General features: G+C 36.7%; 2 protein-coding genes across 7 annotated transcripts in view; one reads left to right on the plus strand and one right to left on the minus strand.

The window, feature by feature from the left end:
- MASTL (microtubule associated serine/threonine kinase like) overlaps positions 1 to 16,649 on the minus strand; it is a 32,167-nt gene extending 15,518 nt beyond the window's left edge. For all 5 annotated transcript variants that reach the window (XM_063100442.1, XM_063100438.1, XM_063100437.1 and 2 more), the window contains exons 1-6: positions 16,464 to 16,649; positions 13,361 to 13,498; positions 6,868 to 7,007; positions 6,080 to 6,168; positions 2,374 to 2,480; positions 1,566 to 1,716 (exon numbers count right to left, since the gene is read on the minus strand). In XM_063100442.1, the coding sequence (XP_062956512.1) occupies positions 1,566 to 1,716; positions 2,374 to 2,480; positions 6,080 to 6,168; positions 6,868 to 7,007; positions 13,361 to 13,498; positions 16,464 to 16,649 (811 nt within the window). The remainder of the gene's footprint in view (positions 1 to 1,565; positions 1,717 to 2,373; positions 2,481 to 6,079; positions 6,169 to 6,867; positions 7,008 to 13,360; positions 13,499 to 16,463) is intronic.
- A 1,075-nt stretch (positions 16,650 to 17,724) lies between these two features.
- Positions 17,725 to 18,489, plus strand: part of YME1L1 (YME1 like 1 ATPase) — a 35,314-nt gene continuing 34,549 nt past the window's right edge. For both annotated transcript variants that reach the window (XM_063098750.1, XM_063098751.1), the window contains exon 1: positions 17,725 to 17,913. In XM_063098750.1, the coding sequence (XP_062954820.1) occupies positions 17,881 to 17,913 (33 nt within the window). In that variant the 5' untranslated portion in view covers positions 17,725 to 17,880. The remainder of the gene's footprint in view (positions 17,914 to 18,489) is intronic.

The raw sequence follows: 18,489 nt of genomic DNA on the forward strand, positions 1-18,489 counted from the left end.
TATCAAAGCTATATATTTTTTTCAACCATCATAAGACTCATTAGAGATTTATACTTACAATCAAGACTTTGCTTACCCACTTACTAGTGTATAACTATTTTCAAATATTACTTTTCAGATATTACTTCCAAATATTAGTTTTTTCATTTGAAAAAAGGAGATAACACTATTTATGTCCTAGATATGTACAGATTTGTTGAGGACCAAAATCAAAATGTGGTCACATCTATGAAAATGAGTAACACCAATTACCCTTCAAAGCATTATTCACATTCCTAAGATGAAGAACATGAGCTCAGGGAACTAAATTGTCCACTGTCACTAAGTTACAATGGGTGAAGTCAAGTGTTATACAAATGTTAAGTCTGTCCTATGGAATATACTAAAAAGCATATGTACTTCACAGGGCCTGGTTTTCCAAAGCCTTGCAGTTTCAAATATTCACCTTGCAAGGACAGGAAATTTTCCTCAGGCTATAAGTCTCTGGTTTAAGATAAAGATTTGTGGCACAGCAGGTTGCTGGCTCAAAGATAGACTAGTTACTGATTGTTATGTAAAGATACTGATTGCTGTAGGAAGGAATGTTTGCTAAGATCAAGCTTTTGTTAATTGCCTTACTGGAATGTCATCTGGCTTGTTTCACTGAAAGTTACCAGCCTATACTGTTAAACTATAACCCCACCTGTGTCTCTTCCTGTAACTTCCTGGTCTGGAAAATAAATGCAGGAAGAGAACCCCAATTCGGTGTTAATTTCCCAAGGAAGGGCTGCCTCTCACTGGAGGGTGCCTGGGAAGTCAACCTCTTCAGGGCCTCTCACTGCTCAGAAGAGATGGGCTTTGAGTAATCCTTTGCATCTCTGTCACCCAGGGGAAGTGGGGTGACAAATCCATGGGGGGTGAAGCAACACAAAGCAACACTGTCCCACTCTCCTCCTCTACTACTTGACATTTATCTTTTATTGTATGCAAAAATATCTTTATTCTGAGTTTTTAAATTTAAGATACCTCAAAATCTTTTGGAAATAAGTTTATAAAGACACACAATATTACAGGCACTACATCTTCTCCATATATGATTTCCATAAACCCAGTATAGTGAAATTTACCCAGTGATTATTCCAATATTATAGGTAATTGAAGGATGTATCATTAGCTAGACTTTTTATTCTGTTGACTTAAAGATCTGTCATAATCTCTGTCAGAAATGGTATTTACATAGTGAAATACAGGAATGCCACAGACAGTTCAAGTATTTGCATTTTAAAATTATTAAAACTGTAGTTCACTTGGGAGAGTGTGGCTTACTTGGGAGAGTGTGGTGCTGATAACACCAAGGCCATGGGTTTGGATCCCTATATAGGGATGGCCAGTTAGCTCACTTGGGAGAGTGTGGTGCTGACAATACCAAGTCAAGGGTTAAGATCCCCTTACCGGTCATCTTTTTAACAACAACAACAACAACAACAACAAAAATTAAATTGATATTAGAAATTCAAAAATTTGAAAATGTTTTGTTCTTCAAAGAATACACTTAATGGATAAACTACCTCTTCTTTTATACTCACATGATTTTAGTAGTTTGCTAGAATAAGGAGTAGTGTCCTTTTGATCTATAGACATAGGACAAATAAGTCCTTGAGAAAACTGTGATGGTTCAGATACGCGAGCTGAAAGGATGTCTGCAGAGTCTTGGTTTTTTTCTGCAACTGGTGTGTTCTATTAAAAACAGAAAAATAAAAACAAATGCCAACAGATTTACCTTCACAAATACATCACTTAAGTATAAGACTGTTATACCACCTGTATTAGTCCATTTTGTGTTGCTATAACAGAATACCTGAAACTGGGTAATTTATAAAGAAGAGAGGTTTATTTGGCTTATGATTCTGGGACAGCTGCATCTGGCATGGGCCTCAGGCTGCTTCTACTCATGGCAGAAAACAGCAGGCAGTTGGCAGGTACAAGCAGATCACACGGTGAGAGGAAGCGAGAAAGAAAGAGAGAGAGAGAGAGATTGAGTGCACAAGGGTCTTTTAAACAACCAGCCCTGGTGGGAACTAATAGAGTGAGAACTCACTCATTACTCCCCCCACCCCCCAGAGAGAGCATTAATCCATTCATGAAGGATCTGCCCCCGTGGCTCAAACAGCTTCCAGTACTGCCACATTGTGGATCAGATTTCCACATGAGTTTTGCTGGGAACAACACAGCCAAACTATCACCACCTAACTAGATAAACTGTTAAAGTAATTTTATGTGCTTGATGTTTAAATCTATTTTGATCATACTTTTTTGTTCAAAGGGGGATTTTAAATTTTAAATGGTAATCATGAAAGGGCATGTTATGTGAGTTTTTTCTTATCAAGTACTTACAAATCCCAAAGAGCTGATGAGAGATAATACTTGTCCTGGGGTTCTTGAATAATCTTGTCTAGGTTTAGCCATTGATGGTGTTGTAAGGATATCCATCATATTGATATCTATGCATGCAAAGAAAAGCATATGAATTTATTTAAAATCTTCAACTGTCCTTGACTAAAAATGAGTGTTATCTAACTGGCAACAAAATAATTTTTAGCAAGTCAAATATTGGAAAAAGAGGTGGTAAGGAATCAATACAAATTACAGGCATCTCATGTTAACTAATATGTTTAAGCCTAGGTCAAGGCAGAAATTGACCCAGATTGTTAGCTTATTCAGTGCGTGATATTTTAAAATAATGCAACACTGACACATAATACTGTACTATTCTACTTAGATATCAGAAAAGGTAAGAGAAGTCTAATGCTCTGTATATGGTAAAGGACTTTAAAAAGTATATTATAAGTTTGAACTTAAATTCTGTTTACACCTAATAGTGATGAAGCAATAAGAATAGGCAGTAATAATAATCTTAAAGGATATTTTACAAATAAAACTTAGAGTATTATGATATAAAAATGATTTAAATTAATCAATAATATCATCTTAATACAAAATTTTCCTGATTTGTCATATTTTCCAATAAGTTATCTGAAATCCTTGGAGTCAGACTTGTTTCACAATTGAAAAATGTTTAGATTTTAGAATGCTAACGTGGGGCCAGCCTGTGGCTCGCTTGGGAGAGTGTGGTGCTGATAACACCAAGGCCACGGGTTCAGATCCATATATACTGATGGCCGGTTAGCTCGCTTGGGAGAGCGTGGTGCTCACAACACCAGGTCAAGGGTTAAAATCTCCTTACCGGTCATCTTTTTTTAATTAAAAAAAAAAAAAAAAAAAACTAATGTGGTGAGTATACTGTATATTTTGGAACATCCAGAGTGCATCTCATATAGCATCTGTAATCAAATATTATTTCTGCATTGAAATATATGAATAGTCATTTGAAGTGGGGATTAATAAAGATTATAAATAGCCCCACATCAGCTCAGGTCAGATTTTACCAAATTGAGGGAAAATCTTTAGGTATTCATAACTGTTTGAACTTTTTACTTCCAAATAAAGAATTGTAGATATTAAAAAAAAAAAAAAAGTAGATCTGAATACATTTTCAAATAATTATAATTCTAGGGATTATAATTTGCAATAGGTTATTGCTAGGTTATTTAGGTTATTGCTTGTTTATTTAAAAAATACCTTTTCATCCTTCTACTGTTTTTGATAAAGAATATTATATGCTTTATGCTGCTACAAATCATTTTCTTCATGTATATTTTGTTCTCTTGAAACATTTCCTTAGAATAAATTCCAAAGCATGTCACTAGATCAAAAAGAATTAAAACCTTTTATTTATTTTTTTAATTTTTATTTTTTTATAGGTGACCGGTAAGGGGATCTTAACCCTTGACTTGGTGTTGTCAGTACCACGCTCTCCCAAGTGAGCTAACCAGTCATCCCTAAATAGGGATCCAAACCAGTGGCCTTGGTGTTATTAGCAGCACACTCTCCCAAGTGAGCCACAGGCCAGCCCAAAAAACCTTTTATTTTTAAAAAACATATTGGCAGATTTCCTACAGAGAGCACTACGCTAGTTTACAATGCCCCTAGAAAAACTAACTGGATCATAAATATTCCATTTCTATGCCCATTTAATAGTGTAAAATAGTTCACTTATTCTTTTTTTAAAAAGTTTTATTTTTAATTGATATAATAATTGTACATATTTATGGGGCACAGTGTGATGTTTTGATACATGCTTACATTGTGCAATGATTAGATCAAGGTATTTAGCATATCCATTACCTGAAACATTTGTCATTTCTTATTTTCTTCCTTGGCAGTTGGCTGGTATGGGGATCTGAACCCTTGACTCTGTTGTTGTAACACTGTACTCTAACTAACTGAACTAACTGTCCAGCCCCTATCATTTCTTTGTGGTGAGAACATTGAAAATCCTCTCTTATAGTTATTTTGAAATATACAATACAATACCATTAACTATAGTAATCTTACTGAGCGATAGAATAGCAGAACTTATTCCTCCTAATCAACTGTAATTTTGTACCCATTGATCAATCTCTCCCCGACTCCATCTCCCCCCAACCCTCCCAGCCTCTGGTAACCACTATTCTATTCCGTACTTCTATAAGATCAGCTTTTTTATTTTTTTAACTTAATTTAATTTTATTAATTTATTTAAATTGGCACATTGTTATTGTACATGCTTATGGAGTACAATCTGATGTTTTGCTACGTATATATCATATAATGATAGGGTCAGCATAGTTAACATAACCATCACCTCATGCATTTATCATTTGTTTGTGATCAAACATTCAAAAGCCTCTCCTCTAGCTATTACGTGATATGTAAAACTTAACTGTTAACCATATCTACTCTACTGTGCAACAGAACATCAGAACTTATTCCTCCTATCTAATTGTAATCTTGTACTTGTTGACCAACATCTCTCTGTTTTCCCTTCCTCCCTTCCCTCCCCAGTCTCTGGTAACCATTGTTCTGCTCTCTGTATCTATATCAACTTTTAATTTTTATTATTTTTTTTAGAGTCCACATATGAGTGAGATCATGTGGTATTTGTCTTTCTGTGCCTGGCTTACTTTACATGACAACCTCCAAGTCTATCCATGTTGCCACAAATGACATGACTTTATTCTTTTTTATGGCTGAATAGTATTCCATTGTATATATCGTAATTGATCAATTCATCCATTGCTGGACACTTTGTTGGTTCCATATCTCAGCTATTGTAAATTGTGCTGCAGTAAATATTAAACATGGGAGTGGAGATATTTCTTTGACATATCGACATCATTTCCTTTGGGTATATACACATTAGTGGGATTGCTGAATTGCAATTTAAAAAATTAAAAGTTTTACTTTTAATTTTTTGAGGAACCTCTATACTGTTTTCCATAATGGTTGTACTAATTTGCACTCTCACCAACAGTGGGCAAAGGGTTCCTTTTTCTCCACATCATTGCCAACACTTGTTTTCTTCTGTCTTTTTTGTGTCTGTGTGACCTTGATGTTATAACACCGTGTTCTAACCAACTGAGCTAACTGGCCAGCCCTTTCTTTCATCTTTTGGATAGAAGCCTTTCTAACTGGCGTGAGGTGGTATCTCATTTTGATTTGAATTTCCATTTATTCTTTTTTTTAATGTTAGCATTTCTTTAATTACTACTAGTGAAATGAACATATTCCCATATATATGTGTGTGTGAACTGTGTGTTCATTTTCTTTGCCCCTTTGTTCATAAAGGTCTTAGTGGTGGCCATGTATATTAGAATATGTTTTTAGCTGTTAACCCATCAACATGTTATAGTTATGTTAGTTTACTGATGGTTGATTGGTAAGAACCAGTTTCACTAGGTACAAGTCAGAAGACCAGAGATTGTGAGTTCCTTTTCGAAGACCCAAGGATCTTCAAGGACCTTTGAAAATCCATGAATAATCATTCCCATTTTTCATCTTTAATGGAAAAAAGATAACATTTTCCATTTCTAGCCTATTTTGGAACAAATAATTATCAAATTTTATTTAGCATAAATTAACAAAACAGTGAAAATTAATGAAATGTAGTCTCTAAAATTTGTTGACTTTTAAGAGGGCACTTACCGGCTATTTTTCTTACCTCTATTCAAAGTAACTTTGGAAAGGCCAAAATCTGTCAGTTTAATATGACCCTCATTAGAAATAAGCATATTGTCTGGTTTCAAATCCCTGCACATACAAGAGGCAAATAGTAAATAACAAACAAAGGGCTAGTTTTGATGTCAGAATTTCCAGAAAAAAAAAAAAAAAAAGATAGGTACAGAAGAGGCAAATACTATTTATTTCCTCTAAAATAAAGGCACTCATTGGTGGCTTTGAAAAGTGCAGAAGACAACTCTCAAAAGTAAAACATCTTTTGTATATCTTAATTTACAAAAAAGTTAAATGATTTAATACTAGATTATTTTGGGAATTATTTATTAGATATTCCGTTAAAATAAACTTTGTTAGACAAAATCAATCTCAATGCAGTTCAAAACCACATTTACCTTTGCAAAGGAAGGTAAGATTAAGCTTTAATAGAGCAGAGAAACTTAACCTGACATTCTTCGCACAGAGGAAAACATTGTAAATCAATTGGGATTACAAAATACAATACTTTTGTACGATGGTAGACGAGTAGAAAAGAATTCAATATTCTTCACATTAAAATGCTATACTCATGTTCAAGGCAACATATTTAAAAAACACAATGAGATGAAAGAAGCGTTAATAGCATTTCTAAATTCACATAAGTTCCTACTAAACTTTAGATAACCTGGAAATATGGGCAAGTGATGACTGCAAATATTTGAGATTCAAATATTTAATATATAATTTGATTACTTGTATTTTTAAGTAATAGTTTAGAGAAAAGGCAATCTTTACCTGTGGATGATTCCATGTCTATGAAGGTAGTCTAGAGCCAATGCTACCTCAGAAATGTATTTCACAGCCATCTCTTCATCAAAATAACCATATATATGTAGGAGAGACTTGACGTCTCCACCAATAAGATATTCCATTATCTATCAAAAATGAATTTAATGTTGTCAAATAAAAACAATATGATTACTTTAAAAATACAGTAATTGGGCCTTATAGTTACATATTTTTATCATGGTCCTGTGACAAAACACATTTGCTTGTTATTGCTCATTATACATTAATATCAGATTTGCTCATATTACCATATTGTTTTTTAATTGAAAATTAAACTGTTTAGACTAAACCATAGACCCTTTATGTAGATTCACCCATTGTTGGCATTTTGTCACATTTGCTTTCTCCCTCTCCACATATATGCATATAAAACAAGTTTTAATATTTGAATTATATATTAATATTTATAAACTATAAAGTAAATAACATAATCCACATAAATATTTATTTTATATGCATATATTTGTGTCTAATTAAAGAAAATATGGTAACATTAGCAAACCTGATATTAATGTATTAATGCATAATTTTAAAATTTGGGGGCTGGTAGGTTAGTTCACTTGGGAGAATGTGGTACTAAGAACACCAAGGTCAAGGATTCAGATCCTCATATCGGCCAGCCATCAAAAAAACAAAAAACGGGCCGAGCCCGTGGCGCACTTGGTAGAGTGCTGCGCTGGGAGCGCGGCGACGCTCCCGCCGCGGGTTCGGATCCTATATAGGACTGACCAGTGCACTCATTGGCTGAGTGCCGGTCACGAAAAAACGACAAAAAAAAAAAAAAAAACGTTTTCTGAATAATTGGTGAGTAAAGATGAAAAACGGTCATGGCTTGTCATCACTAAATTCTTCATCATGTATCTCCTAACAAGACATCCTTACATAACTACAGTGCAATAAAATTCACTGAATTTAACACCAATATAATGCTACTATCTAATACACAGTCCATATTCAAATTTCTCTGACTATCTTGATATTGTGTTTTATAGTATCTCTCCTCACCCCTCATTCCCAAGCCAGGATCATGCATGGCATTTCCTTGTTGTTTCTCTTCAGTTTCCTTTTATCTTGAGCAGTTTTTCAGCCTTTTTGGGGGGTAGGTATTGGCAGGGGAGGAGTCTTTCATGACAGAGACATTTTTGAAGAGTACAGGCTTTTTTACAAAAGTCCTTCAATTTGGGATTGTCTGATTATTTCCTCATGATTGGATCAGGTAATGCATGTTTGGCAGAAATACCACATAAGTGATGTTGAGTCCTTCTCAGTGACTCCCACCAGATGAGACACCTAATGTCAGTGAGTCGTATTAACTGGGATCACTTGGTGAAGGTGAATCTCCCAGATTTCTTCATTGAAGTACTTTTTTTCCCCTTTGTAATTAATAAGTAATCTGTAGGTGGATACTTTGAGACTACGTAAATAACCTGCTCCCCAACAAACTTTCAATTATTTTAGCATCATGTGATCACCATTCTTGCCTAAATCCATTATTGCTATGTTGGTTGAAAAACTATATTATTCTTTCCACATGTAGTAATCATTATTCTCAAAATTATTCTACAGTTTTAAGCTATAAAATATTGCCTGCTAAGAACTTAATAGAACAAGATAATTGCTTTCCTCTTCAGGTCAATACTTTCCCTGAGGTTGCAGAGAGGTTAATCAATATTTGTAGATGGGATCAATCATTAAAATATTTATTAGGCATCAAATCTCTGTTACATACTGTGCTAGCAGTACTGGGAATACAAACATGAATAAAATGTGGTCATTGAAAAAAAAAATGTGGTCATTGCACTTAAAGGGTTCTTAATTCAGTACTGGAAAAATACATAAGTAAATAGATGTATTTGAGCTCAAGAGAATGCTTATTTTCCTACAACCTTTGCAAGAGTGATTATCAATCTTTTTATCTTCATCAATGTAAAGAAAAAAATGGTCTTGTTTAAATGTTTACTTCATTAATTATTAGGAGGATTAGGCATCTTTGCACATTGTTTTTGGCCTTTTATATTTCATTTGTGACCTGCTTCTTCCATCCTCTGCCCATATTTCTACTGGGGTATTTATCCTTTTATTGAATTGTAAAATGTGTTTACATAGTAGTCAAATTAGCCTTTTGTCTTCTAAATATTTTCTCCAAACTTATAATTTGACTCTATGTATTTTGTGTCACATATTTTAAAATTTTAGGTAGGTTTTATGTTATACTCAGTAAGGCCAGCTCTACTCTATGCTTATAAAAATTTTTATGTCAGTTTTCTTCTAGTGCTTTTATAAATTACCTTTTTAAAGTAGAAATCTGATATAAAAGGGAAACAAATGAACTGAGCTGTATATCGAGTTTCCTAACCACACAGAGAATTATATGTCAAGTGTCTTCAAAAAACAGAATCTTAACAGTACACCCCCAAGACAAAAAGAACTGCAAAGAAATCTTAAATACAGTAATTTTAGTATTAGTAAACAATATTGGCATTGTTATTGTGAAAATATTAGGGGTATATATATATATGTATATATATATATATGCTGTAAGTTAAAGTGGGTAAGTAATGTTAATATTGTTAGGAACCAAGATTCTCATGGTAAGAGAAAAGAATACGAACATTGTTCCAAAATATTTTTATATTTAATTTTTAATATTTATTTTATATTTTCCAAATATTTTTTCAAAGATGTTAAGTTAAAATTCTATAATCTTCCATTGAATTGTAAATATGAGTATGAACTCATGATATATATTTTTCTTTCTATTAAAATATTTTTTACTCTGTCCACTAAATGGCCTTAAAGAATGACAGCTCAGTGGCAATGAACTACTTACTAGTCACCAGCACCTAGATTATGGTCCCTAAATACTATTTCCCAATAAAAGGAGTTAGACCTCCTTGCCCAGACCTAGTACAGAACACTTACAAAAGGAATCTTAAATATTTTGTCATGCCAGAAAGCAAGGAAACTATCAGAATACTAAGATGGTATAAAAAGACACAGAAGCTAACTGAAGCTTCCCGCTGGCTAAAGATGGAACAATTTGAGCATAGAAAAGAGTAATGACTGCAGTGGATCAAAAGATATCAAATCTATAAACATTCATGAATTCATAAAGATGTTAAAAAAATATACCCATTTGGAAGTTTTGGAGGTTGATAGCTTGAAAATTAGAGATGAAAGGAATCAACCATTTGTTCTGCCATCCTTATACAAGCTGTATTTCATAGTAATGAATTCAATGATAAGGGACAGTTCTTTATAGAAGAATTCCAGCTCATGAAAGCAGAAGGAATAACAGAACTAGAAAATCATCATTTTACAAACCTTAATAAAAGAATGTATCCAGGACAATAACTCAAAGGATGCCAAAACCATTAAATGAAAGGTTGATGGGGAATAGACGAAACAAATTTTTGCAAAATGTTGATAACTACTGAAATTGTCTGATAGATACATGAAGTTCATTATACTGATCTTTCGATTTTTTATGTGTATGTTTAAATGTTTCCATAATAAAAAGGCCTTTTCCTCTTTATGTTCCTTGTACCTAGCATAGTACCTGGCATGTAGTAGTCAATCATTTGTCATTATTATGGCTACATTCAGTCATACCCTACCTCTTTGCTTCAAAGTAGCTTCCCATGTCTAAGAAATCTTTGTTTTGTCTACACCAGTGTTTCTCAAACTTTAACGTGCCTGGGGATCTTGTTAAATTGCGGATTCTGACTCAGCAGATTTGGAGTGGAGACTGAGATTCTGCATTTCTAATAAACTCCCAGATGATGCTGACACTGCTTGTCTGTGGACAACACTTTTAATATCAAAGATCTAAACCAATGATGAACTTAGGTAAACAAGATATGGCCTACTACCTAACTGCAGGAATAAGAAATAAAAAATATTATAGTTGTTTACTTAATCCACTAATTCTAGGATACAAGCAATGAAAAAATCTACTAACTTGAGCAATTCAACCCAGGATTGATGCTGCAAACACAGTCATGGCTTTAGGTAAGGCATACACACGCATGTGAAACAGTATGTAGTAAAGGCATTAGAAAGCCTCAGGAAGAATTAAAGGATTAAGTAGCCCCTTGACTTCTCTGGGAATGGCACATAAGAATGTTCCTTTCTTTTTCTGTAAAGAGCCAGAAAGTAAATATTTTAGGCTTTGTAGGTCTCTGTTGCAACTACTTCACTCTGCTATTGTAGCATAACAGAAGCCATAGATAATATGTAAACAAAAGGATGTGGCTGGGTTCCAATAAAACTTTATTTACTAAAATTCAAATTTCATACAATTTTCATGTATCACAAAATATTATTCTTCTTTTGATTTTTTTCCAACCTTTTGAAAGTATAAAATCTATTCTTAGCTCAACAGACTGTACAGAAATACAGAGTAAGCCAGATTTGGCCCATGGGCCATAGTTTGCCAACCACTGTCTTAAATCAATTATTCTTACAGTATCTAGTATTCACTTTCTTACTACCACTATGTATATTTTTTGACTCCCTCAGACAGTAAATCATTCTAAAAAGCAGAACCCCATCATATACTTTCTAAGAAGCTAGGGGTCTCCTTTTAGCCTTGCTTTGAATGTGAATTTCAATACAAATTTGTATCCTCACTCCAAAATCCTTGTCCCTAGAATCACCAGGTCTCATCTCCCATAGAGCAGTTCATTAAAACCAGGTATTGCAATTCACAGTGAAGTTTTCATTGTCGTATTGTTTAGAACAATAGAAAACAGCTAAAAAATCCCCAAAACCAACTATCAATAAGCCATTCATTAAAGAAATTATGAAATTCATAATTAAATCAATGGAATTATATGCAGTCATTAAAAAGGATGAGTTCACCATTAAGTGAAAAAATAGGTAGAAGAATAGTATTTACAGTATGATCACATTTCACCATTCATTTAAACAACTGTGGTTTTAAAAACTTTTAATTTCCTGAATTACTCCTGATACTAAAAAAAAAAGTGCTCACTACTCTTCTAGGAAAGCTTTTTATTTTCCAAAGTTTTCTGACCTTCCTGTTAAAGCTTTGCAACACATTTAACATCAATCTAAGTATACACAAAAATTTACTGAAAGATTAGAAGTGAACTAAACCATCAAGTACCAGAAGAGTTTTAGAGTAGATACCATTTTTATAACCTACCCTGAATTATTTGCTTCTATAGCCTGAAGCTGGACATGATGTTCAATTAGAATTCTGTTTAGTCTCAAATTTTTGGTAGAGCAAAAAGTTGATGTGTGACACAATTATGTTCCACAGAGTTGCAGGACGGCTTTAGCATATTGGGGGTAAAGGGTTTTCCCTCTTGGAGGCAATCAAATCATGAAAGGAATGAGATTTCTGTTGATAAACATATAAATTCCATGTCTAGAACCTATATCCTAAAGACCCATTCATTCATGGACAACCATTTGTATGTGCTAAACAGAAGCTGTTGGGGTTATCAAACATTTAATCCATAGACCATCTCTGAGATCAGAAGAACCTATGGAATTTGTAGTCAAAATACCTGCCATCCTTGCTTCCTCTCTGTGCCCCTTAAATTCCTCATTTGAATTAATGGAGTGGAAGCTGCTGCTTTAAATGAACAGAAAGCAGCTCTCAAAGCCCACATGCCCAAAACACATCACTTCCTGGTATCTTTCCTTATTTACACCAAACTTTACAAAGAATTTCTATTGTATGTCCTTTTCTTAACAAATATTTTTAGCATTGTGTCCCAGACACTGTTCTACATGCTTTATATTAACCTATTAAAATTTCATAACAACCTGTGAGGTAGGTACTATTATTACCTCCACTTTACAGATGAGAAAACTAAAGTGTGATGGTTAATTTTATGTGCCAAATTGGTTAGGCCATGGTACTGAGATATTTGGTCAAACACCAGTTTAAACATCTCTGTGAAAGTATTCTTTAGATGAGATTAACATTTAAATCAGCAGACTATGAGTAAAGCAGATTACCCTTCATAATGTGGATGGCCTTCAACCAATCAGTTGAAGGCCTTTAAGGAAAAAAGAATGAGGTCCCCAGAGGATGAGGGAATTCTGCCTCCAGACTGCCCTTAGACTGGAGCTGAAATATCAACCCTTCCCTTGGTCTTCAGTCTGCCGACATACCTTGCAGTTTTCGGACTTGCCAGCTCCCACAATCCTGTGAGCTGATTCCTTAAAATAAATCTATGTATGCATGCAAACACACGCGTGCGCCCCCCCCCACACCCTCTATTGGCTCTTTTTCTCTGAAGAACCCTAAGTAATACAACAGGTAACTTGGCCAAGGTCATAGAGCTAGTGGGTGCTGGAGCTGAAATTCAAATGCAGGTACTCTGAACCAGAGACTGTGTTCTTAAATCACTGGGTTCAGTGATGGCTGAATAAAGAAAAAAATGTAAAATTATTTACTCACCAAGTAGACATTGCTTGCTGACTGCAGTGAATAGTACAAATGGACAACAAAAGGACTTTTGCTTAGTGCCAGTGCATCTCTCTCAGCTTGCACCTGATGGGTCATATTTTTGTTGATCATTTCTGCTTTTTTGACAACCTACAATAGATAACATGACAACATACATAGTTATTTATTTTTTAATACAAATTGTTCTCAGGTTTCAAAGTTACCATCATAGAAATGCAAAGAGAGAAAAAAACATATAGATGCCATTTGGAACTCACACTGCCATCAGAAAACTGTCAGAAAAACAGCTACAATGGTAAACATACATACCAACAAAAAGCAATCTTCAAGATGCAACTTCTTATCTTGCTATTTAGTGGAAAAAAGCATTATATCCCTTTTGAGAAGAAAAAAGAATTGACAAATACTCTGTAACTGCCTTGCGTGTTAGTAGGAAAAAAATTCTGTTCTGCTGTCCTTATAACAAAGTCAAATGATAGTAATGTTCCTGATAAGCCCCAGATAACTAGGAATCTTGGCACAGAGTAATAGTAACTAATATATATTTTTTTACTTCTGATTCTTTGAAGGATGAGAATAGAATCAGAAAAAGAAATAATGTTGGTTTGTTTGCCTAGGAAAAAAAAAACTTAATGATTAGAACTACTGCAACAATAGTCCCAAATGCTGTCTTAGAGAAAACAACTAATTATTCTTTTCAAGTTTCCAGGTAATTGGAACAGAAACAAAACTATAATCTACATTAAAGTTGGAGCACTAATCTGAATAGTCAGTAACATTGGGATCAATTCTCAGGACTATTATAAGAAAAAAAAGCATATTTCTTTCAAAGTTTCATCAGAGTGTTTAATAAAATCATTAACATATGATGAATTCCAGCTCTACCTCCTTTCCACAAGAAAACTGGGGATCACTGACAAAGCAAGTCTGTAACATGATTTCACCTATCAGTCCACTGGATTGGAAGCTCTGTGAGGGCAGGTTTGTTTTGTTCAGGTTTGATCATGTAACCTAGATCCTACATACAAAGGGGAAACTCAACAAATTTACTTACTGAACAAATGAATGACTGACAACTGAGAATGGACCAATTTCTAACTATGGTAGAAAGAAAAGCACAAAATCTTGGGAACATATAAAGCAGGAAACAATTTCAATGGGATAGGCCTGAAAGATCAGGGAAGGTTTGAAGAGGAGCTAAGATAAAAATTAATTCATGAATAAGATAGGTGAAGAGAAGGGTGTAAGAAAAGAACTTACAGAGGAACCAGAATAACATAAGCTCAGAGGCAAGAAAATACACAGCACTGAAGGACTAGTCAATTATCTGGGATGGTTAGAACATAGGGTGTGTGGATGATATAATGGAAATCTAAGAGCCAGAACTTGCAGCATATCTGCTTTTCTAAAGAGTTTGGACTTCAGCTTGCATGTCACAGCAAATAGATGAAAAAATAAAGATACTGATTCCAGTTAGGGGGGTATTCCAATAAATTAGGTGTGGATACGAAGGCCTGATGGAACTCAAAAACATCATGTCAAGTGAAAAAAGCCAAATGCCAAAAACCATATGTTGTATGATTCTGCTTATATGAAATGCCATAAAAGGCAAACCTATAGAGATAGAAAGTAGAAGTGGTTACCTGGGACTGGGGGTGTTAAGAGGGGAGGCACTGCAGATGGCTAGGAGAGGTCTTTTCTGCATGATGAAAATATTCTAAAATTGGATTGTGGTGATGGTTAAATAAATAAATAGGGGGAAAAATGAAGGCCCGTACTTGGACAGAGACTTGGGAATGGATAGGAAGGGATACAAAGAATAACTATAAGAGACAGTATTGACAGCAGTAGTTGAGAGATATGATACACAAATGAAGTAGAGGAAAGTTAAAATTACTTGGGTTTCTAGCCTGAAGGACAGGGATGACGGTAGTGCTATTAAGTGGAAAGAGGGAATACAAAAGGTTCAGAGTTTAGGCAGTTAGGTGGAGAGGACTGTTTGAGGTTAGGCAAATACAATTTGTAAGTGCTTTCTAGATATTAATTTGGCAATGCCTGGCAAGAAGTTGAAACTGCATCAGCAGACTGCTGACTTAACCTATCCTTTATAGCCTTCACTCAGTGCTGAAAATGTGAGTAATCTGAAACCATATAAGTGGATGAGAACCAAGAGTGGACAGAACAGCTTCAAATATATGTTGAATGTTTTTAGAATGATAAACATTGTTGCCTGGATAAAGGATTGATTGAGGACATATTTCAGCTTATTCTTCAAGTAAAAGTACATTTTAGGCTTCACAATGAAAGGTTAGAAGAGAAAAAATGAGGTTCATTTAATGAGATCTTTTGTTTATACAGCAGGTCAGAAATCTTTATCGAAATGAAAAAATTAGAATATAATGTGGAAGTGACTGTTAAAAATTTAATGAAAGTTCACACTCAATCCTGGTAAAGGCCAAATTAATAAAAAGGATCCAAAAGATACATAAACGAATAGGTGATATTAACATTTAAAAATTTCATAACAGATATCAGAAAATAGTGCAGCTTCTTCCTGGTTAGAGTCAAACTTGATAAGTCAGTGTCTAAAAACTAATCACTCTTCTCTGGTGGAAAAATCTAAGCAATTCTGTACGTCAAAGCAAACAAACAAGGAAAACAAAACCACCAATTACTTAAAACTTTTTGGATTTACAAACCTGACTCAAGCCTGGGTTAAACTATGAATCAGGGCTTTGGCTTTAAGTTCCTGTTGTACTAAGGCCGATGTAACCATCTCAGTCCAGTCCCTTTGCCTTTGGTTTCAAGTTTCCTCACTTGCTAACACTGGCCAGGGAGAAAGGGGGTCATCTTTGTTATTCTCACTGAGCAGCGATTCTTAAGCATCCAAGAAATGAAGAGAAGGGCGGGGCAGAGGCGAGACGCCCGACCCGACCGCTGATGTCACCCCAAATGAAGTCAGCTCGCAGGGCTCTGGAGGCTTCAGCACCCAGACTAGTCGCTCCAGCAACCCCAGAGCCTGCCAATGTCAGGGGGCAGGAAGTAGGGCCACAGGGCCGGCCTCTTTCCCTCTCTTGACTCCTTCACTTCTTACCTTCACTGCATAAAACTTGCCGCCTTTCTGCCCCAGATACACTTTCCCGAAGGCGCCACGGCTAATGGGCTTCACTATGGTGAATTCCTCAATGGAGGGCGGTCTTGGCACCGGAATCCTATTCACGCACTCCCCTGTCGCCGCGCTTCCTCCACTGTCCTCCTCGCTCTCCGCGGTGGGTTCCATCACTGGACAGCCCAGATGGAAGGTTGCAGCAGGTCAGTCGCCAAGGCCCCTTTCCCAGCCGCAACTCCCGCCAACTGGGTTCAAAGAAAGGCTCCACCCACGCCGCGCGCTGACCGTGACGCCATCGCGTCGCCGCGCCGAGCCCGGCGCAGCCCGGTTTCGTCACTACCTCTTAGACTCCGAAGGACCCAGTGAACGTGAGGGCGTAAGGGCAGGAACGCCGGGAAAATTTCCACCCCATCACAGACTCTTCGAGGACTGTGACCAAGGTTGTCTGACATCATTTGTAATGAGGGAGGAGGAACAAACAGTTCTCGGCCGACAAGAAACGGCACAAGCGGGACTTAAGTCTGAATAGCGGGATTTGAAGAGATTTCTCCCGGCCTCCAGACGAGGCTGGTGAGAAGATGTTCTCGTTCCAGTCAAGACTTGAATTTTTTTCCCTCCTTCGCGACCCCCACCCAGTGAGAAATATAAACCAGTTGGTATTGTTAGTTAAGCCATGGCTAGGGATGAAGTTTGGAAGCTAGTGAAGTCACGGAATGTGGAGAAACCGGATGAGCAGGAAGCGGGTGGCTGACCCTGTAATCTGACGTTTTCACAGGTTGTCACTTGCCTGACTGAAACAGATTAGGACCAACAGGAAGAATTTTTGATTTACTTGGGCGAAGATAAGGAGCACTAAATTGTAGCAAAAGACCCAGTCGGAATATTAGGTGTAAAAAGTCTGAGGGAGAGGCTCAACAGGATGAATGCCGTTCGCTCCTTAAAAAGCAAGCAAACAGGGCCGGCCCGTGGCTCACTCGGGAGAGTGTGGTGTTGAGAACACCAAGGCCCCGGGTTCGGATCCCATATAGGGATGGCCAGTTCTGAGCGTGGTGCTGACAACACCAAGTTAAGGGTTAAGCTCCCCTTACCGGTCATCTTTAAAAAACAAACAAACAAACAAAAACCTATACATCAGCCCCTGAAGAGGCGGAACGCTGACACACCGCCCAGGTGGTGGCGCCTACTTACCCCGGAAGTACTGTTGCGTTAGAGCCTTGCCTTCCGGGGTAGACTGTCGTTGCGGCAGCTGTAGGAAGGGGAGGCCATTTTCCGTGTCTGGGAGGACTGAGGGCAACGAGAGGGAGGAAAAGAAGGCAAAGAAAGGGCTCAGCGCCTCCCCGCCAGGCCGTGGACTGAGGGGCAGTTTTGGCAGGCGGGTGAGGTCGCTGACGGCCCCGAGGAGATGTTTTCCTTGTCGAGCACGGTGCAACCCCAGGTGAGTCCGGCATTCAGCCCTTTTTCTTCGGCCCTCCCGTGGCTGTTTGCGGGTTGCATTCGTAGAAACGGTTCCGCGGAAGGGGAAGGGATTAACCCATCGCGAGTCCCAGTTTTGAGAAGTGGCTCAGGGGATAACGCCGAGAGTCGGGCCTGAGACTTAAAAGGGCTGAGGACGGAGCTGTTGGGGGCAGAGGCGTGAAAATGAACGTGGTAGAGATCTTGGCTTATGGAACCGATTGCATGGAATTTCTGCTACTGAATCCGTCGGGCGTTGTTCAGTGTCTGGCATTCCGGGGTGGGGATGGGGAGGTGTCTCCGCCGTAGAAGTAAAGGGAGCAAGTGATGTTCCCTTTCCATCCTTCTGACTCTCCCAGAGGCTTAGGTATTCAAAACCCCGACCCCCTACTCTTTCTTTGTTTTTAATTTAACCCAGACATGATTGTTTTTTCCTGTTTGACCAGAAATGACTAATATACATGTATTTTTGAGTCGTTATTGCTTGCATTTGAAATTTTGATTTTGCCTAATCCTCATCTTTTTCTAAAGCAAGAGTTAGGGCAGAGAAAAATGATTC

Source organism: Cynocephalus volans, chromosome 6, assembly GCF_027409185.1.
Source record: "Cynocephalus volans isolate mCynVol1 chromosome 6, mCynVol1.pri, whole genome shotgun sequence".
Lineage (NCBI taxonomy): Eukaryota > Metazoa > Chordata > Mammalia > Dermoptera > Cynocephalidae > Cynocephalus > Cynocephalus volans.